Below are 22,715 nucleotides of genomic sequence, written 5' to 3' on the forward strand. Positions count from 1 at the left end.
TGTGAAAGATAACAAAAACACTCATTTTTCAGAGCTATTTTTTGATAAGACTCGGAAAATCCTCCGAATTTTCCAGCCAAAACCAAAAACATACAGACCTTTGAAATACTTTTATCTATCTACAGGGTGACCTGTAGATAGATAAAAGTATTTCAAAGGTCTGTATGTTTTTGGTTTTGGCAATTTTTTCAAAATTTCCATCGAAAATTTCCTAAAACCACCCGCGTGCATGGTACTTGGACGATGGCCTTAAATAATTTTCATATACTTTTTCTGCGTGTAGACTATCTGAGTAGAACAAAAATGACAATTCCTAAATTGACTAAGCCTACTCAGAAATTCAATACTATCATTTGACCACCAATTGAAGACAACAGCTCGCCATGTGTACGTAAAAGCATGGCTCGAGGGTTCCTTGCTACCGATGCTCACCGGTGGCGATATGCTGCACAAACGACTACTGAAGATGAAAACGCTCCGCTCGCAGGTCGAACGGGACAAACGCGATACGAAAAAAATGGTTATGTTTTCTTCTTGTCTCTTTCGCACACACCTGGTAATAACAAGCAAACGGCCTGCATGTTGTACCATGTTGGCATGTTTTCTGTATTAGTGTGCGTTACTTCGACCCAAAACCATCAGGCCATGGGTTGCTTTAGCCTGCGTAGATACTGTTGCGCGCAGAACGGGTTCAGAACATCGCGGCAGAGGATTGTTCGTTTCTTACTTTAATTTTCTTGTGTGTCGTGTGTTTTGTTTTATTCTTCACCCGGTGCTTTTTTCGCGACCGGTAATCGATACATATCCCAAAGGCGAAAACCGGCTTTTGGGCAAATTCGCGATCGTTATCTTTCTCTCGCCCGGTTAGCTGATCGCGTACCGCGCCGATCCTGGGACTCTTCACGATGCAGTTTTCGTGGGTTCAGTAAAGCGACCGGCAGCAGTGTCAGCAGCTCAAGAAAGGAATAGAATCGAATTGATTTGAATAATTTGGATTCGGTGACAGGAAGTGATATTTATTACCTCTTACCCAGAGGATGATGCAGGTTTCCTTCTATGGATCGTGAGAATTTGTTTGAATCGAAGAGTGAAATTGCCCGAAAAATATTTGAGCTTCATTTCAATGTGCAGTACATGCCATATCTTCGATGGTGATTTGAAAAAGAAGCCTTCTTCAGGAAAATAATTTAATTATCGTGAGTGAATGAGTGAGCAAGTGCCGCAATAAAAAAATAGAGCTTAATTATAATTATTCTTCAAAATCTTTCCGAAATTTCCGCTGCGAAAGCCGGCGTCGATTGCCTTATAGCCTGTGCGCGGATAGTGTTATCCCAGAGTACGAAAGTGGTTTGTGGGTGAAGGTGATTTTTCAATTTTTCAACCGATCGAATCATAATAAAGCGGGACGAGAAAATCGTAGATATGGGCAAATTAGGCAATTGCGGTTTAATTGGCGTGCTACTGGTCCAAATTGCCATGATTTGTGGGAAACTAGAGCCGGTCCGCCACAAGTGGTCCCGGTCGGAGATTATGGACGGCAATGGATTATATCTTTTGGAGTGGAAAGTTGATCACAAGGACATCGTGTTCACGGTAACGGTTAATACGCGTGGATTCATCGGACTAGGATTTTCGCACAAAAGCGAAAGGATGAGTGGTTCGGATTTGGTGCTAGCCTGGGTGGATGATCGTACAGGAAAGCCCAGTGTATTGGTGAGTTTATGCTGTATTTTATGACATTTTCGTTTTTGCATTAGCACTATTCCGGTGTACCGTACGCAGGTTACCTTGTCCTAGTAAGGTAGTCTTTGTCTCAAGAACTCCCAAATAGAACTGGTTTCAAAAGGATTAGATTCTAGTCATTCTGAAACCAATCTCAATTCAGTGCTAAGTGTGCTAGAGTATAAGTTATCCTTGCTTAATCGCAACACATTTTAAGACGAATACTTTAATTTGGGCTTCATGAATTGAATCTAACTTGGAAACTGACTGACTGTATACACAGTTGTTATTGTTGTTGTTGTTGTTGTTGTTGTTGTTGTTGTTGTTGTTGTTGTTGTTGTTGTTGTTGTCGTCGTTTATTAGCGGCTTTAACCACGTTTGGATCGTTCGCCGCATTTAAATTAAATAAATATTTTCAATTAGAACTGAAAGAACATATCTAATGCAGTATGAAACATTTATAAATAATAACAGTTATTGATGTTATAATGGCCTTGTTTCCACCTCTGCCATATCCAATGCTACAATCCGACACAGAAAATCAATGTGATATTTGGAATGGCTTTAATTCAGAATGGCTATACGTGAATAGAAAAAACAGCCGGCTTGACGACTCCTGAAGATTCATGTAATTTAATTCGTTATGACGTAAAGAAACCATTACTTAGGATAAATTTTAATTAACACTCAACAAAAAAAGATTGAGAATCGCTGGATGATAAGAAGCGATTACGAAAAACGAAAATATTCGAAACAGGGCTGGAACTTGCAAACGTTCTCCAATCACTGGAACTGTTCTGCCATTTCATCTATCCTCCAAAGAGAATAAACTCATCTCAGAAGACAATTCGATTAAATGAGGCGTCGTACATTTACATTTCTGATGATCGGTGTCGATATACATATTTAATCTTACCCGTGTGCCTAATCTATAAGCTACTCCCAATGATTGATATATTTTTGTTTCTATCGTTCGCCCAATAAAGATATAGGAGATTATACAATCTGTATTTTTATTTTGCTTCGAGCGCCTCTCAACTTCAGCTAAAACTGTTCTTCCAGCATTTTAGCTAATGCACTACTGACAAATTAAGACAAGTTGCACGGATCAAACACGAATGCCGAATATCTTTGGACACTTAAAAAAATAAAAACTGAGAATTCGTTATAATCGCAAAATAATGGTACTCAACAATGAAATCACATTTTAAAATTAAATTTAAAACTAACTTTCTATTCAAATTTCCTACAAAAAATAAAAATTTTTGGTTACATACATATGGTTAATTCATCTATCTCTCTGCTCTAGAGCACGTCGTCACCATTATGGGTTGTTATGCCGGAGCTGATTCAAGTAGACAATAAATTTTGCTTACAATAAAGGGTTTTAAAGATGATGATTTTCAACCATTAACTCTAACAACAGTTTTCCAATGAAAAACAAGATTTGCAGAGCATACATATGAAAGTTTTGGCATTTAGAGAAGATTTTAACAGGATTCAATGTTAGAATGACATTAAAAATGTCGTTGGCTGTAAGACTGCTAAGGGGTATAACAGTTCAACATAAACTGTTATACACTGACGAATCGAAGATGAAACATTTACCTTTTTATATATTTTAATTGATTCATCAGGCAATAAAAGGGTTGATGAATATGATGCGAATCTAGTTATAAATTGTAAATCGTAACATAAAATTTATAAGAATAATGAGTGCTCAAAGGATCAAACCGTCATATATGGTCATGTTTTTTACTGACTGCAATTAGAGTTAGCCCATCGAACAGACACGCTGAAGTTACAATCAATTCTTTCCAATAGCATAGAGCATTTGATGTTATCAGTCAGCGATTCGAAAACGACAAGCCGTTTAAGGAATATTCATCCTTTTTGCAGAGTGTGTTGGTTGATGAGAGCACAGCGATTCCCGTAACGTGGTAATTAAAGACGATTCAGCCAAAGTAGTCTGCGAAGAGCAAACAATACGAAACACTTTCATATCCTTTCGATTCAAACGATGAGAGCCTACGAGGCCTAAATTGTAACTTTGTATTCCACAATACTGCGTACCAGTACGAAGTAAACATTCTAGAGATAATACACACCGTTGTAGTCTTGAGTGTTGCGTTTGATGGGTCCCAAAACTGCATAAGCTTTTGCAGTAATAAAAACAAACTGGATGCCGTTTCCGTCTCACGATCGGTAGCTTACGATGATGCGATATATTTTAAAATCATTTGCATGCATTACATCAAATGACAACAATTCACTGCATAAATCATTCACGAATAGCATAAAAAGAATTTATCTAAGATGACTCCCTTGAATCGTGAAGAACAGAAGGAGCCTTTTAAAAGTGCCTTAAAACTATTCCGATTTGAAGATCATATTAGTTGACGGCTATTAAAACTTACTTTGGCGGTTTCCGGTTTCAAATTCCGAAAACAGCGGTCGATAACTCCAAAATAAAACTCACATCAATTTCTTTGAAATAAGGTTTTGGAACAGATAAGTGAAAGGAGATCGTGATAGTTCGAGAAAGACAAATCGGGTAAGATAGATGGATGGGGAAGCAATTGGAACCATGATTTCAACCATGATAGCGATACTCTTGTGTACCACCGCGTTGTCTCTAAAAACGATTTTATCGGTATTCAATTGCTCCAATAATAACCAATAGAAACTGTCGATGGTTTCGTTCATTTTCAGGGTCGTCCACCAAAAGTATACCATGACAATTCCAGAAAACCGACGTAATGACCGTTTAGACCCATTTAGCCTCCCTAGGCCGCTTCGGAGCACACGTGCCGGCTTCAGTACATTTCCGGATAATCTTTCGGTTCTTTGACGTGTTATAATCGATCCAGATTTCGTCAAATGTTACCAACCCACATCAAAAGTTTAATCGAATCTGCATCAGCTTAGCCAAACATGCTACAAAAGTGCACTCACGTTCAACTTTTTAGTCCTGAATAAGAATGCGCAGTATCTAGCGACAGGATATCTTTTTCATCTGAAGAATAAAGCTCAAATTTTGGTATGTGCGCTCAGTACTACTTCTTGTGGAATCTGCTATCTCGCGCACCTACACTTTCCGGCCATTCAGTACCATTTCATGTAGTTCTGACATTACCCTTTGTAAGGGCATCGGAGCGCATCGAAACTCACGAATCCATTATTTCACAGTGTAATCTAAAGGATCATTAGCACCAAAGCAATTGATGAAGGTGTCCGATTCCGGCATGGGCCACAAAATAATACTCCTTATAAATTCGTAATACCAAATACCAAACAGAAAACTTCGAAATCACTCTTTGACATTCTTGTTGTAGCCCTGAAAAGGTTTGACACGGATTCTGTCCTAAATGGTTGAAAGGGAAGCAGGTCATTTCGCCGAAGGCCATTTCGACAAACACCATTTCGCCGAAGGCCATTTCGCCGAAGGCCATTTCGCCGAAGGCCATTTCGCCGAAGGCCATTTCGCCGAAGGCCATTTCGCCGAAGGCCATTTCGCCGAAGGCCATTTCGCCAAAGGCCATTTCGCCAAAGGCCATTTCGCCGAAGGCCATTTCGCCGAAGGCCACTTCGCCGAATGCCGAATAGGCCATTTCGCCGCAAGGGTCATTTCGCCGAATTGAACATTTCACCGAAAGGGTAATTTCGAATACATCATATTATTATGTTTTGTGTTATCATGTCTTCATAACCCAAGCCAAGACGGCTCGGCGGTAAAAAGCCGGCGAAGCCGCATTAGATATTTTTTTTCATTTTCACTCAGTAAACGGAAAATACCACATACACTTGTTTGGTAGATACACTCATGGAATTGCTTTGATTCTTAGTAGCTAATTTTAAACAAGTTTTTTTGGGAACTCCGTTGTGATGTTCATGAATCAATCTTTATTCAAGAGTACAATAATCAATCATTATTCTAGAAGTACAATTGTAGGTCAACAAAACAGGCGTTAACGCTATCATCTTTCATTTGTCTTTATTTTGAATCAATTATAATTACGATATTAGAACAATTGCAGGATTCGGCGAAATTACCCTTTCGGTGAAATGTCTTTCGGCGAAATGGCATTCGGCGAAATTACCCTGATCCGGTTGGAAGGCGTTCATTCCTTTTCCTTTCGTCTCAAGATGTTGGGATTTAAAAAAAATTATGGACAATGTGATTAAAAGACATTTATTGATGTCTATCTAGGTTTTTGAATTACTGTTAGGTTACATTAAGATAAAAAAAGAAACTTATTTTTCGAGTCTGAAAATTACTTTTTGAGTCCGAAGCAGATGTAACGAGTGTTATGATTTCCTTATTTAGGATGGATTGTTAGTTCAACCTCAACCTCTTTTGGTAAGCAACGCAGCGGTCACAAAATTTGTTACAGAAAAAAACGCTTTGCCGCTTCCACTTTGCCCTAAATGCACGTTTGCAATTTAATTTAATTGAGAAATTCACCTCGACACCATATCAATAATTCTGATGCGAAACTATAATAAGATCATTTATTTTTACTATCATGCAAAACGGCGGATATAGGCTAGAATCTTAATTAGCTTTCCACAACTCTGTAGTGCTTGATCAAAATAAGCACAGTTCGAAAAAAATCTTGTAATTTTACATATTATAAGATGCACGTCGTATTTCACACAAATTTTTATTCAAAAACATGTAAAATTGTGTGATTTGAAAATTACATGGCTTGATTTCGAACGAAATAAAAAACAACAGATCGTTAGCAGCACCTCAAGCTCATTTAACCAATGATCAAGTTCAAATGTATTATAGCTGATACTTTTGGGTTTGAAATTGTTGTTGAATCTGCGAGGTAAGCGTGAATGAATTCGGGTTAAAAAACAGCCCAAATTCGTTACAGAAATTATCCTAAAGAAATGCAAATCCTTTAACGAGACAGATTGAATGCCAAGAGAAATGCATTATCCCTCCACTAGGTGGACTAAGAAAAGGTTTTTGTTATTGATAATTAGAGGCTACCATAAGGGATAATGATTCTGGAAGGCGCTGGTTACCAATACTTAATACCGAATGTTCGAATCCCAATCCCAATTCAGGGATTTTCAGGGTAGCACTATTAACGAAAACAGTCCTACATATAGTCAATTCAAGAGCTGTGAAGTAGCTGTATATTAGGCATAAATTGTGAAAAAGCTTAGTTATTTACGTTCAAAACCTGATCACTTAACTGGGTATTATAGCTTTTGCAAAAAACTCTTTCATGGAAAAAACAACGATGTGATCAACGTCAGAACAAGAGCGTTCAAAAAAGATACTAAATTCAAATCCATAATATATTCTAAACATGTTTGGATACATCGTATACACATAAGTATACCAAAAAGTAAAAGGCATTAAAATTTTGGGAAGTAGATCTTTGCATGATCTCAATATATATATATCAGAGCTCAACATAAGTACTTTTTTCCAAACAATCACCGGGTTATCCTTTCATTAGCGTATGCCACTTGCAATTATACTCATACTCAAATATAACGTTAATCAATCGGAATTTACAATTAAATTTATTCATCGAACTCAGTCCTCGATAACGGCGTGCCAACAGTGAGCTTCTTTCATACCCAAATAATTGAACGGGCATTATCACCTCGAAACACAAATAAGAGCAGTTGTGTTGGAGCATACAGCTGCTATCTTGTAGAAAGATTATGCATGCCCTCGATAAAGTTCACGTTTTGCACCGGGCCGGCATCGGCAGCCTGTTTTTGAGGATGTAAACATAATGATGTTGTACCACATTCATCGTCATCGTCTTTGTAGGCAATCGAAAGACAGCTGTAAATCGAAAGGAAGGACGGGTACCGTCAGCCATAACCACCACATGCCAAACTTCCTTCCAATATGTATCTCTACCTTCATGCCTGTTTCTACTGAGCGACATAAGAGGCTTCCAAACATAGTCCCTGTACGAAAAGCAAACAGAGAAAACGTTTCTTCCGCTTTTTTCTACATGTGTAAGTACGGTTTCCTCAACAGCTCAAACTTCACAATTTCGTTTCTGAAATTTCCCTTCCGATTTCATTCGCTACTAGTTCGAAAACGGAGGACCCTTGAATGGCAGAACGGACTCCTCATGTCTTCCTCGACGGTGTTTTTTTTTTGTTGTGTGGGGAAAGTTGTTGAACGACGAAATTAAACCTACTTGATTCCAACATCGTGGCTGCATCCAAGATGTTCAAATTTCAGCATCTGTCTCTGTAAAGACAGCTTCTCGCAAAGGTGTATGCGATGGTACCTAGCCTTTGTTGCGAAATTTCCTACCTAATTGAAATTTAATTAAGTGCTTTCACAGTATTAAACCCGTAACGAACACCTTTATTAATTGTTTAGCATATAGAATTTTCAATGTATCGGAGCTAGATATCAAAACGCCATCTGATCATAACTTAAGGAGACGCTAGTACGCGTCTCCTTAAATAATAATTATGATAATGTTTGATTATTTCTTAAACAATTAAACAAAAATTGCATTAAAGAATCTGAATTTAAAAAATAGAAATCTAATTATCACTGTTCACAATGTGAATGATAAAACCGATTCTGATATAATATACTGGTTATGATCAATATGCTAACTATTCTTGCGAGACATATTTTTTTGTGATTGGTAATCATGAAAGCTCCTTACGAGAACATTTCCTTTTGTTTTCACTTCATCGATAGATCACGAATTGAACCTTGCATATGTTTTGCATATTTTTCCCAACAATCGGCGTTACCACGTGTGTTCTGCTTGATCAATAAAAAATAAACGATTGAATATTTGTTCACCATCTGCACAAACCAATAACAAACGAAAGAAATAAGCAAACTCGAATTTATAAAACTATCTGTGAGGCCTGCCAGCATAGCTTACTTTCCAGGCAAAAACTTGTCCGTTCGTTATGAAGCGGGAACAAACTGTCATCGTTCGGTTAGAATCAAATCATCGAAACCATCCTGGCATGCTAAATCAGCGTTCAACGACGATTTGGATTTTTTTTCTGAATGTCATACGGCTACCCCTAGAGAAGAGATGGCTTCTTTTTGCATCTCAGAGATTTCAGCATTTTTTTTAGATATGAGTCACGAGCGAATTCATACTAAAATGACAAAGTTGAAACGTACACAACTGGGTAGATCACATAGAATCTTGGTCCTTGGATTAAAAACTCGAATGAATGTAAAATATTTTCTGTTGTATAATGTTTATTTCACAATGATTCCAGGAGTAAGGTTTATAAATAATGGCACAAGAGTGTTGATCTATTGGCTTCAAATTGAATACGATTACTTTTACACAACTTATTGCCTTAGAGCAAAGACATCATATTAACAAGATATCCAGCTCTCACATTTTCCGAACAAATCTTTGGCAACATCCTTTTTTGCGACCATGGCGCCCTCAGGCGAGTCCGCATCGAATCACGTACATAGAAGTAGGAGAGAGAAATGTCAAATTCGTACGCGCCAAAATAGCAGCACTGCGCACCCATACAATTGACATGACATGTTGAATGAGACGCCGTGCGATGGCGTTGCTGAACTGAAGATTGAGATCGCTCCAAGCTGACAGGGTCTGCTTAGAGGCAGTGGTCCCATTATTAAATTGCTGGAAGATGCAGTCTTAAGGGACAATCTTTCGAAAGCAGATAAACTCAAAAACAGTTTAACAGCTAAACTCAAAAACAGTTTTGCAGCTAAACTCAAAAGCTTCGTTATTCGCTGTCCTTGAGCGGAAATTCAACCAGAAATATTATTTTACTTCGCACATAAAAACTTATAGTTAAAGTAAATAATTGTAAATTGTTCTACACGTAACTTTTCCGATTTTCAGAAAGCACCAAATAAATTGTGGCCAAGTGTCAGCTTCCATAACTAGGTTGAAATAAATAGATTTTTGCCTTTCTCTATATCGAAAGGTATTAGAATTGCTGAAAAAACCGACTTACAAACGGAGCCTGGGAGGCCTATAGTATTATATGTTATTCAAGTCAGCCCGACAAGATCCGGAAATGTCTGTGTGTGTATTTGTATATGTGTGTGAGTGCACTTTTCAAAAGTATTTTTACCGCTCAATTTTCTCAGAGATGGTTGAACCGATTTCATCAAGCTTAGGCTCGTTTAAAAGCCACTATTACATCATTGACCAAATTCGAAGATCAAATACCTGTCACTTCTAGTTCCGGACATATAATGATATAAGTGACGTAAACGACTAACATCACACTTCTGTCATCGGCTGAATTTTCTTCAATATGACTCAAGAAATTTCGAAAAACTTAGGCTTACTTGAAAGCGAGCAATGTCAATCAAATTTGGAAGGGTTGTGGCATTCCATTTCAAGAGATATAACGTAATGTACGACGTAATCGACAACTTCAAGTGTTGTTCAATGAACAAAATTTCTCGGTGATAGAAGAATCGATTTTGAATGACTTAGACTCGTTTGGAAGCTACTATTATTTCATTTGATAAGCTCGCAATACTAATGGCCACGGATAGAATCTTACAAATCTTTTAATGAGACTATTTAAATGGCAAAAGGTAGGCATTATCACACCACTAGGAGGATTAAGAAGGTTTTTTTTATTTTGTTTCGGTTTATTTTCTATGTCTTTAAACAAAACATTCAACTTACGTTTTTCAGTTTAAATTTTTTTAGTGCTGAAATGATTTCCTACGCAGCAAATGAAACCTACCCATCATTTGACTTCTTTTTACTTAGTTTTGAGTTGTTTTCAAACTTTTCTATCATTCGTTTTTCTTCATTGTTTCCAAAACTCAAAAAACAAAATCACCCAACAGCGAGGGTCTCGTTCAATAAGATGCAATTAAATGAACCGTATCCAATCTAAAATTAAGTCAATATAACTCAAACGTTGAGAAAATATAGAATACTATAGGGTGAATATGACTCATCTTTCAGTAAATTTTTGCACGTGACTTATGGAAACCACTTAGATCCACTTTACCTAAAATTAGGTTACTGAACGGAACCCAGAAATTGAGTGGACAGTTTTCGCACCTAGTCTTCAATGTGAAGTAGTACAACATTATTGGATGTTCAATTTTACTATATGTTGATGTTATACTACCACAACAGATTACTATTCTCAACATTTGCTATTTACCATGCGAAGGCTAACTGGCGAACCTTCATGCAAATGTTGCACATTAGATCCAGCATCGACTTCTTGGCGAAAAGTTTTGACACTCTCTTCCAATCTTTTTCAAACTGTGCCTTCGTCAATGTCAAAAAAAAAATTTCAACTGGTCGAGCAATTTAATGTCTTTTAGAAAGAAAGTAGACCATTCTACCGTTGGTTTCGCGTAACAGAAAAGCGCAAGATCTGGCCAGAAGACAGTAGAATCCTTGAGGCTCATAGTAAAAGCTTATTTTTGTATACACATTCCTCGATTTCGCTGATCATCGAAACAATGGTAACGGAGGGTTGCAAAAGCTTATCGCCGCCACGAAAAGCTTGCCAAACCATAACTTTTTTAGCAACTTTTTCGACTTGAAACGATGTCGCGGACTTGAGGGAAAGTCTGGCTGGCCAAAACGCCCCCTTTCTTTTTTAAGTATTCCAGACTTTTCTAAACAAAAGTTTTATCACGAACACTATCTTTTCGTAAGATCTTTCTGCTATGCAAGTTTGGCAGTTGTCGTTTGCTTGAAAATATGAAAATACTGAAAATATTATTAGGCAGCTTTTCGATGTAAGATTTTGCTTCGACTAAACAAGCGTTTTAACCGTGTAAACATCTAATGGTCAGTTGCTACTTAGTTATTAAATTTTAGCAGTGGTAATGTCTCTATTTACAGTATAAAAATCCAAAGAAACAAAGCCGATTTGGGAAGATCAAAAATGTTGGTTTCCAATTGTAATTAATTGATTATGCAATTGATTTCTGATGCAAAGAATATCTTCTATATCTGATATTCTTCTATATCGACATTTCGAGGGGCATATTGCATCATTGTTTTGGGCTATAACACTGATTTGTTGTGAGGCCTCTATATGGTTGCTAGGGCACTATGTCTACGGCAAGCGAAAAAACTGAGAATGTGGTCGTTTTGGAAAATGCGTTTGTATCAATCAATTCACATCACTTCTACCGGAATCATTGAAAATTATGTTCCTCAGGTGTATTGCAAAGAAATACCTACATTCTCGAAGAAAATATATCAGTACTTTTAGGAATATCTCAATGTTTTCTTAAGGGGGGCATTTACCCTACTCACACTTCGGAATATTCACACTTCTCACACCATATGTTGTGGTCCCGGCATTATTTATTTATTTCAATTTCACGTAGGTTTCATCGTACATGATTGTACAATTCGAATTCTTCGCACGGCTTTCCTTTTTACTATCTTACAGTACGTTCTACTGAAAGTTCATGCATTTTGAAATAAACGAATGAAAACAAATAAACTACCACATCAGTGGTAAGTGAATAAGACTTCCTGGAACAGCGTTTATTCATCCTCTTTAAAAAATATTTTTCGGCGTCGAACAGGTCTCTCTATCGATGAAAAATCAATGGTTTGCCATACCATAGACGTGTTCGGGATGTGTTGGCGAGTCGGGATAGTTTATATATGCTTCTCATATACCAGTACCTTAAACACATTGATATACAAGTGTAATGTGTTATTCCTCGCTCAGAAAGTATAATCTCCACCTACAGGTTCGACACTAACATCCGCTCGATTCTCTCGATCCCCGTCCCTGTCCACCATTTTCATTGGAACTAACAAGATCTTTTTTTGTCACTAACTTTTTCGTTCCCCCTTCCCTGTCTCTTCACCATCTCGATGCAACTAATTAGATTTCTGTCGTTTTCAGACATTTTGTTTCCAAATCCCCGTTTTACCCCGTTTCCACAATATTTACTTTCTTTTTCATTCTCTTCCGTAACATCACCATCACCACCCACGGAAGACCGCTCCAGTCGAAAACCAGTATGCAAACCAGTATACACTAAATTCATCGACCACTGCCGATCGCCAGCTGAAAGCTGGATTAACGAGAACCCGAGATGACATAGTCTTAAGTTAGTCGTTAATTAAGATCTTTAAGTTAGTCGTTAATTAAGATTAGAAAATACCCTTGGCATCTTAGAGCTTAAGCAGTGTGCTTAAAATTATATTACATTATTGAATAAAAAAAATACCCAAGACATGTACAATCATAATCGGAGGAAGTCAATCCTGGTAGGTTAGTTACTTATCACAGATTTATATTTTTAATTTTACTTTTTCTATGCCGCGAGTAGTGTACTCCACGGAGATATATGCTGCAAATGCACGATGTTCAATTGACTATTCCCCAATGATTGATGCAGCGCAAGCTTCATTATGCTGGGGCAGAAGAAAAAGATTCCGCTCTGACAAGACGTGGAAACTCTTGTGAGGTGAATAAATAAAAACTTCAGCTCGTCCGTGTTTAACAATACTGAATGTGCTAAATATCCCAACATTTATTCAATGCCATTTCCCAAACCAAACGCCATTACAATCACCATCAAAAAACCTAGAAACTCGAATCGAATTGAACAGCTCTCGTAAATTACCGGGAAATAAGCATCCAGCCAGTGTAGCGCATAGTAACCAGAGGTATCACTCTACTTCACACATAATCAACATTTTGCTTCGATCGCTTGGGTTTTATTTTTCCTTCGGTTTGCTGATTTTTCCACTTTACTAATCCAGCCTGAGCAAATACCGTCTCTCATGCACCATCATCATTCCATCTTTGTTTTATTCACCTCTTTGTTTTCTTTTAATTCAATTATAGACGAGTTATTGAAACATCAAATGCAAATAAGCGGAAAAAAGTATCTTCAAACACGGTTCGCTGCGTTGCCTCGGCAGCAAAAAGCCCATCATCATCGTTCGTCGGCCAGTTGGAACGATACTGGCGATGCGTGGACGAACGGTGGAAGGGACTTAGAATCGTCGAATAAAATTATATCTTATTAAATCGTACCACATTGTTCCTCGTGTTGATTTTCGTTTCGACACTATGGTAAACATGAGTAAAACAAGAAGCAGATCTGATTGTTTCCTACCAAGGTTGTTGATTTATCGCGAAACGTGAAATAACACTGAAAGCATCTGGATAATGTACGAGCAAATATTCGATTTGTTATGAAATTTCTAAATCCCATTCAAAACAGTTGATTTGTCGAAGCATGAATTAATTGTTGTCGTACCTCGGTAACTTGGGTAATGGTACGAGGAAATGATGAAAAATATACACCGCCTCAAACAGAATTACCAGAAATAATCAAAAACATATGAAATCACAGCATACTTTACACACCTTTTAATTCAAACTTTAGCTAACGGAATGAACTTGAAGAACATTTACATTCCTGTTCCCGAGTACCCTCTTTTATTAAAAAAATTCCACTCAATTTGGTGTGAAATACTGTTGAGTTATTCCATGACTGCTAGAGAAAGCATCAGTTCATGGAAAATATGGTAACCGATCTGCGTTTGTTAGAAGACTTCATTGGAAATATACGTTCGATAAAACTGCTTCACCCCCTCAATGCTTGCTTGTTTAAGAAGTGCTCGACTAAAGTTTCTTGGCATGTGGCTTCATCAATGGCAATTTTTATGCACAATTGAACTCTCCCAAATTTAATTTATACAGCGATAAAACAAATCAATGCGATCATTTTAAGCATCTACTAAACATTATTCGTGCGTGGTTCAAGTTAAATGAGGATTCGAAAATACACAGAGGCGAATGTAAAGTGGTGAACTATACTTTGAATAAAGTTTATTTAACGTAATAAGTATTTTTATAGACCAATCAGGAACAAATCATTCATTGAAATTTTTGCCTTTTTCATACAGAAGGCTATGTAATCACTGTGAAAACCGACTTTTTTGATTTTCACAAACTTACATTCACATGAAATGTCTTATGGTCCTATAGCTTGCTATTGAATTTTATCACAATCCGACTTCCGGTACCGGAATTACAAGGTAATATGTGCAAATCTATGAGAAAATGCGCACTCAATTTTCTCGAAAATTCCTTAGCTGGTTTTCACAAAATAAAATGCAAATAAAAGGTCTTGAAATTCTTCAAAAAATCCCACATTGATCCAGATCCGACAACGATGTTTCAATTTTGTATGAACGTATTTCAATTTCATGAGTATTACACCTACTTTGAGACTACTAGTCCCCAGTTTCCGCTTCCGAAAGCACCAATAATAGTGAAGAAAAGCTCCAACTTCGATTTTGAAGAAAAGCTCCACTTCGATTTCTCAGCAACTATTATACCGATTTTCACCATTAATGTTTCAAATTTTAACTCTCATTGTCTTAAAAGATACTGTGCAATTTCATCCAGATCCGACTTCTGGTTGTGAAATTATATGGCGATGAGTGTCAAAACTTTCAAACCGTCATACAAAATTACGATACAAAACCTCTACGTGCTGGTATGGAAGAAGAAAACACTTCCGCTTTTGCGAACTATAAATCTGTACCGAGATATCAAAATTCTGTATTAAAAATCAATAAATGAAAAATAATAAGAAACTAAGCGCAACGAAATGAAAAAGTTATTTAATCGAATCGGAAAATGACAGCTACTTTTTGTTTAGAGGTAGCATTTATTGTAATGTAATTGACAATCATTTCTTCTTACTATCTCACATTGTGACATACATAGCTTTCCATCTTATTGGAAAAAATCACAAAATCATGATACCGAGTCTTTTCTCATAAGTATACTTTTTTCCTTTCTCATATAGAAAGTTGCATTCGCTTGAAGAATTGACTAGCGATAATTAGCCCGTAGGGCAAATTGTCCCATACCATTCAACACAGTTCATGGAGCTGAACAATGTCTGTGTGCATGTATTTATGTATGTGGGTGCGTATGTGGCATAAAATATAACTCTTTTTTTACCTCTTTTTATATATATAAAAAATAGGTATAGAATTCGCTCAAACTTTCGAAAAATTTTCCGAGGCCCGGAGGGCCGAATGTCATATACCAATCGATTCAGCTCGACGAACTGAGCAAATGTCTGTGTGTGTATGTGTGTGTCTGTATGTGTGTTGTCAACTAAGAGGTCGAGATCTCAGAGATGGATGGACCGATTTTGATCAAACTAGTCGCAAATGAAAGGTCTCCCCGTCACCCAAAACGCTATTGAATGGTTTTGAGATCGGATGTTTACTTTTTGAGTTATACGAAGTTTTATGTCAAAATTTTCAGTTTTTTGACAGTATCTGTCACATTTGACCTTGAAAAAAGAATATGTCTCCAGACTTAGATTTCGCTCGGTAATACCTATCCAACAAGCCATAGATTGTTAAAATCCGTCCATTTTTAACGGAGATATCGATATTTTTGTGTAAGCCTTATTCCAGCAGAAGGAATTTTGAGCGCTGTATGAAAAAGCAATGCTTGGGAGCAACATGAAACACGATTTTTTATACTGTTACATATAATTGTTTCTAAGTACCAAAAAGACTGTGTACAGCATCCTTTTTTATGACAATTTGCCTCGGACCAATTTTAGCACGGTTCATTTTTGGCAACATAATCTTTCGAATATGGCATATGTAAACCAGATGATACCAGCATTATCGAGTTGGAAGTAATTCCATAATTATATTGATTTAAACTATTTACAGCAATAAATGCTGGAAGAACATGACTTCCATATACCATACGACTCAGTTCGTCGAGATCAGCAAATGCGTGTGTGACAAATAATTTAACTCAATTTTCTCGGAGATGGTTAAACCGTTTTCTTCAAACTCAGATTCATATGAAAAGTCGTATACTCCCAAACAAGGTTCCTGAATTACGTTTGGATCCGACTTCTGATTGCGGAACCACAGGATGATATGTGAAACGAAATTGAAATAATGCAATTAATTTTTCTCGTAGATGGCTGAACCGATATAAGATTCAAATGAAATCTAAGAATCATCTATGATTCAAATGAGAGGTCTTAAAATCCTATAAAACCTCTTACTTTTTAGTCAGATCCGACTTCTGGTTTAGAAAATGCAGGGTGATTAGTATAAAAATGTCCATTTCACACAAATTAATAAGGTTTATCGGGTTAGCAGATTTGGATAGTCGATTACCAAATAAATTTATTTCAGTTTAAGCGGTATTCGTTCTTGGATTCAGAATGTACCCCCAAATTTTAATTCGCACTACAATTTCTCAAAGATGTCTACACACTGCTCAGGTGAATTTAACTGATTTCGGCTACACCGATTTTAGAATTCCGGTTCCAGTATCGAATCGATTCTCAAAGCTTAATCATTTTCTCAAAAAAGACCAAATCGAACTTCAAAAACAAATATTACAGGACTTAAGGTCCCATACAAAATTGGTGAATTTTATCCGCTTCTGGAATTACAGATGATGAGTTTATAAATTTCATGTAAATTGTTTGGCGTAATAATTTATGGCCATTCGAATCATTTTGGGCTATGCTAATTCCTGAATACCGGCTCTGGAAGTACCATAAATAATGACGAAAAACTCTAAAGTGGAACTTACTTCGACATCTCATGGAATGTTCAATCGATTGTCACACGCTAAGATTGAAATTCGATACGATTTGCCGTTTCGAAATTACAGTGATTAAAATCTCAATTTGCCGTTTAAAACGACGATAATTAAAATAATGTCATGAGTACTAAAACACCTAAGAATATGCATGCAAAAACACATGCGTATTGATAAAAAAAGGTATCATCTCACTGCTAGGTGGATTAATCACGTTTTCAGAGATTGCTTTGCTGATTTTCACAAACTTAGGCTCAAATAAAAAATTTCATTATCCCATAGGTTGCTGTTGAATTTCATCATGCTTTCAATGTGTAAAGTGTTTTTCAAATTGCTCATCGTAATTTGGAGCTACGATGCAAAAAAGTGTGAAATTTTTCTAGGTTTGGCTCAAAACTGATTTAGTTTGTAGGCTATATTAGTAACTAACTAAATGAACCGACTTTGGCCATACCGGTTCCCAGTCTTCGGTTCAGGAAGTACTGGAAATTGTCCAACCGTAGTAAATTTACGATAGTAAAATTTACGATACAGTTTTGAATAGCGAGTGGCACGTCGTGTCGTCGGTAAAAACGTATAGAAAGTAATGGAAAATATTTTAAATATAACTTCAACGTTTCATTTGCAATTATTGTGTCTTATTTACAAAAAATACGGAAATTGAATAGGAATTCATCTGGTAATAAGCAAACAGGTTTTAAATTTAAGAAAATAAATGAATTTTCAACAACAAAACTCGATATTCAAAATTCGATATCAATATTTTTCAAACTGTACTCTGCTTTCGTTACATTTTTGAGAACATCTGATCGAGATTAGTTTGCACTATGGAAAAGAGCGTACTATACTCGAATCAAAAACATCGCGGAAAGGTTTATTTGCCACTAATCACTATTTTCGTAGTGAAATCACACATAGAACTCTCCTTAATTGCTTGAAAAATAAATACACATGTATTGATACAAAAATTTCACGAAATAATTATGAATTGTGTAATCTGCTACAAAACATGGATCTGCTTTCGCTATCTTTCGATTCTGGCAAATGTTTCCTTTCTCAAATAGAAAAACTACAGCATCACGTATCATATACCAATACATTATGTTTTATATACAAATCATTTCGGTTTGTCGAGATCCGAGAGAAAGCGAGCTCCAAGGTTCAAATTGAAGGTCGTGGTCTTATAAGCAGCAATTGATATTTTCGCGGATCTGAGATCTGGTCAGAAATTTCAGTAGGGTCGACTAGAAAATTTCGATTTTAATTACTACCTAAACCAAAAGATTTCAATAATACCGCAAATACTTCTGGATATCAAAATTTAATTTCATTTAAAAACATCGAAATTCACAATGAATTATAGGAAAAGGAAAGCAACTTTCAATAATAATGTTTAGAATGTCAATAGAAATCTGTCCAGGAAAAATTCCGGAAAGTATTCTACTTCGAATAGACGAAACCAGCAGACTTACACGGTACCACAATCCGCTTCATGATTTCCTTACTTGTGAGTAAACGAACGAATATGAATCCGTCAAACCTGAAATGATAAATTACAATCCCATTTGGAAAATAAACGCCACTCATACTAGGCCTCAGTCGAGTTGTATACTTTGTAAACCGCGTTCGCTTTTCTCTGAGGATAAATCTACCAAAATGTTTGCGCGCTGCCTGTTATGGTTGAAGGATTGATGACACTTTGGGAAATTTTAAAACATGTGCATTGCTAGACAACTCGACTGTTTCTGGACAGTTTCACTTGAATGTGAATTTCAAGTTATAATTGATTAGAAAGTCTCAGTTTGTTACGCTACAGAATAAATTAGATATCTAGATAATAATCCAAAAAGGTACTGAATTATTTAAAATTTTCCCACAGTATTTAGTTTGACTTTGAAAATAGCTTTGACTATAAGTTTTATTATTGATATCTCACACATTTTCTTTGTTTTGGTAAGGATCAGTGCAATAATCCAACTTTGATATTAGCCATGTCCTTATTTCCCATCGATTACTTAAAAAAAGTTTAGTGTGCTACCATGAAATACATAATAATAGAGTGCCTATAACCAGAGTGACGACTTCTCTTCCGTAATGTTGGCAACAATCAGACCCTGTCAGCTTTTAGCGAAGTCAATCTTCAGTTCAGCAACGCCATCGCACGGCATCACATTCAACATATCGTGTCAATTGTATGGGGACGCAACCCTGCTATTTTGGCGCGCACGAATTTGACATTTTTCTCCACTACTTCTATGTAAAAGATTCGATGTGGGCTCGTCTGGGGGCGACATGCTCGCAAAAAAGGATGTTGCCAATGATTTGTTCGGGAAATGTGAGAGCTGGATATCTTGTTAATATGATGTCTTTGCAACAATTCAAAACATTTAATCCGAAATGTTGGAAGTGTTGTTAGCTTTACATTGTAATTGACAGGTAGATTGCTCGTTTGGAACTGGAAGCTGTCATTCCAAACGAACAGCTGTCATCACTCCGGTTATAGGTACTCTACATACAAATTTGGAATAAAATATGCTACTCAGATGTGATCGATTATAATATTCCTGGATTGTGTAGAAGACTTTCCACTTGAAAAGTTATCGAATCAACATTTCTGTAGATTTTTTCAGATTGTTGAAAAAGTAGTCGTTTTTCAACATGCTGTCAATTCAAGTTTCAGTTCAGTTTTCCATAAATACGTTTATTTCATAGGCAATATACATAAGTTTCTCTTCGCCGTAGCATCCACAATACATAGTACTTTAAACCTAATACATTTCGAATATCAAATTAGTATGTTGGTATTCATTAGTTAATCTAAACGCTGTTTTTATCAAGCGATTTGCTATTAGAAATTACAATCAATAAAATACATTTATTTTGTACATGATCTTATAACTATTTAGGTTTGTTTGTATCAGTTCATCACTTTTATTCATTTAATATAGCTGGCTATTGTTTAAATTCATGGAAGAGAAAGGGGTCAAGTATCGTATCTGATACTTTACTAAAAATCAAGATACCTCTGTTGGTACAGTTACGAAATTCATTTATATAAGTGCAATAAAATGATTGGTTTAAGAAAAATTGCCAATCTGTATTACCGATACAATCGTGCACATCAAATCATATGTACGGATGTCGGTAAAATTTTACCGACTTTGAAACAGCTGAACATTCAGTTATTAGTTCAGTAAAAGTTCAATTTGCTGAACGATCGGTAGAAATACTTTGGGCATCCTCTTGTCATAATTATACTGACTTGTCCATAATTCATTATTGATGTTCGGTGAAATTTACAACTAATCCGTAAAGAAATTAACATCATGAAATTAAGGGAAAACATAAATTAAAAAAAAAATAACTAATGCAAAATTTTCGTCCAACAAGTTAATTTATTTATTACTACTAGATTATGGACTTACTGCCCAATGCTTTATGGTAATATTATAATTACGATTCATATCATTGGTCATCGTTGACGATAGCGTTAGGTATGTGATCACCAGCCACGACTATAGCTTTGTCGATGCTATACAAAGTGTTTCCTTTTTTTATTTTGCGAAAATAAATCAATTTGACAGATATGGTAATTGTACATTTCTGTTGATTGGATTTTTGATGGATAGGTCCAATGATGTTCAAATCTGACAGTAATAGAAAAAATCAAAATGTAAATGTTTAACCCTTTTTGCCTTTCTCTATAGAAAGGTATTAGAACTGCTGGAAAAACCGACTTTCGAACGGAGCCTCGGAGACCCATAGTGTTATATACCATTCGACTCGGTTCGACGCGATAGGAAAATGTGTATGTGTGTGTGTGCATGTGTGCATGAATGTGTGTGTGCACTTTTCGAAGATATTTTTACCGCTCAATTTTCTCAGAGATGGCTGAACCGATTTTAACAAACTTAGGCTCGCTTGAAAGCTACTGTCGGGGCATTGATCAAGTTCGACGATCAAATGACTGTGACTTTTGGTTCCGGAGAATGATGGTATACCCGTCCCCCTGACCCTTTTTAAACTTACGCGAGAAATAAAAATTTCATTTATTTTAGGTTTGACATGCCGGCTCTCAGACTTACGCGAGAAAAATAAATTCTCGAAATGTTTCATTATAACAAATTACAAAAAAAAATGGCTTTTTGAGAATGTTAGAGCCTACGTGCTCCCTTGAGTAATAAATTGTTTCGTTCGATTTTATAGACAATAAACTTCAAACGCGTTTTTCTCGAAAGCAGGTTTTGAAAGTCCGTGTCCATCGTCATTCAAAAACTACTGCACCAATTTTGTTCAAATTTTGCACACACTTTATATATATAAAAAACTAGACCCCAACGTTTTCCTTTTCGTTGTATGTTACTTTGCGGAGGTTTTACAGCTACAAAATGGCGGATTTTGTCGTGAAAAATCGTACTTTTGAACTTAAACAACCACCAAAAATTCAAAAATTTAAAAAAAATCAAATAGAAACGTTGGGGTCTAGAAAAACTTCTGCTCTAACTATGCCGCTTTGATTTGTTCACTTCTGATTAGTCTGCGCTGAGATACAGTGGAAACCGCAAATCATGATTTTTAAGAAGCGTCCTCAAAAATGCCTCTTCACCAAATTATTTCTCAATATTTTTCCACGGAAAAATGTCAAAATGTTGTTCGAATGATGCTTTTTATTATACAAAATATTTGAATTTATTTTGTTGAACGAGAGTTCTGAAAAAATTTGCAAAAATGATGATTTTTTTCATCATTTAGACCCTACCCCCCTTAAGATCTGTCGAAATATACAGCATGGAACTTACCTCAAAATCATTTCTGGTTAAGTGGCTCCTTGAGACAGTAGCAACGATATATAAATACCACACCATTTCATTCTATGTTTCAAAGAGAAATGGTAATCAAACCGTTTGTGAGATCTTACACTGTTTAGTTAATGACAGGGAAAATCACTCAGGAAAACAATTACTCATTAATAGAGTAGTAGAGCACGGTGATACCAATTCGCTTTAAAGGAAAGGTAGTCTAACTATCACATAGTTGTTGCGTGCATGTGTTTAATGCAAAAATTTTCGTTTAACCTTAATTTGAGTTTTGCATGATCGTGAGCAGTGGGATGTCGTTTTATTGCTTTACTCTCAAATGTAGGAGAAATTTTGCAATCACGTCCACGCTTGTGTAAAGAGGAATTAGAAAACATAATTTAACACAACGATCAAAACATTCATTCTCACTCCATAGCGTTATGAAAATACTCCATTGATTTTTCTTGTCATTCATTCCTACTGTAACGTGCCAACAATTTGATAAATATGAAGTAATCAAGCGATTCGTGAATGAGACGCGATCGATGGAGGAATCATGGTTAATACATAACAACAGCTGTTACACATGCTCTGCAT

General features: G+C 36.2%; 1 protein-coding gene across 1 annotated transcript in view; it reads left to right on the forward strand.

The window, feature by feature from the left end:
* Positions 1-644: 644 nt before the first annotated feature.
* LOC131436546 (MOXD1 homolog 1) overlaps positions 645-22,715 on the forward strand; it is a 76,043-nt gene continuing 53,972 nt past the window's right edge. Inside the window, exon 1 of the mRNA XM_058605308.1 lies at positions 645-1,713. Within this exon, the coding sequence (XP_058461291.1) occupies positions 1,423-1,713 (291 nt within the window). The 5' untranslated portion in view covers positions 645-1,422. The remainder of the gene's footprint in view (positions 1,714-22,715) is intronic.

This window comes from Malaya genurostris, chromosome 3, assembly GCF_030247185.1.
Source record: "Malaya genurostris strain Urasoe2022 chromosome 3, Malgen_1.1, whole genome shotgun sequence".
In the NCBI taxonomy this organism is placed as follows: domain Eukaryota; kingdom Metazoa; phylum Arthropoda; class Insecta; order Diptera; family Culicidae; genus Malaya; species Malaya genurostris.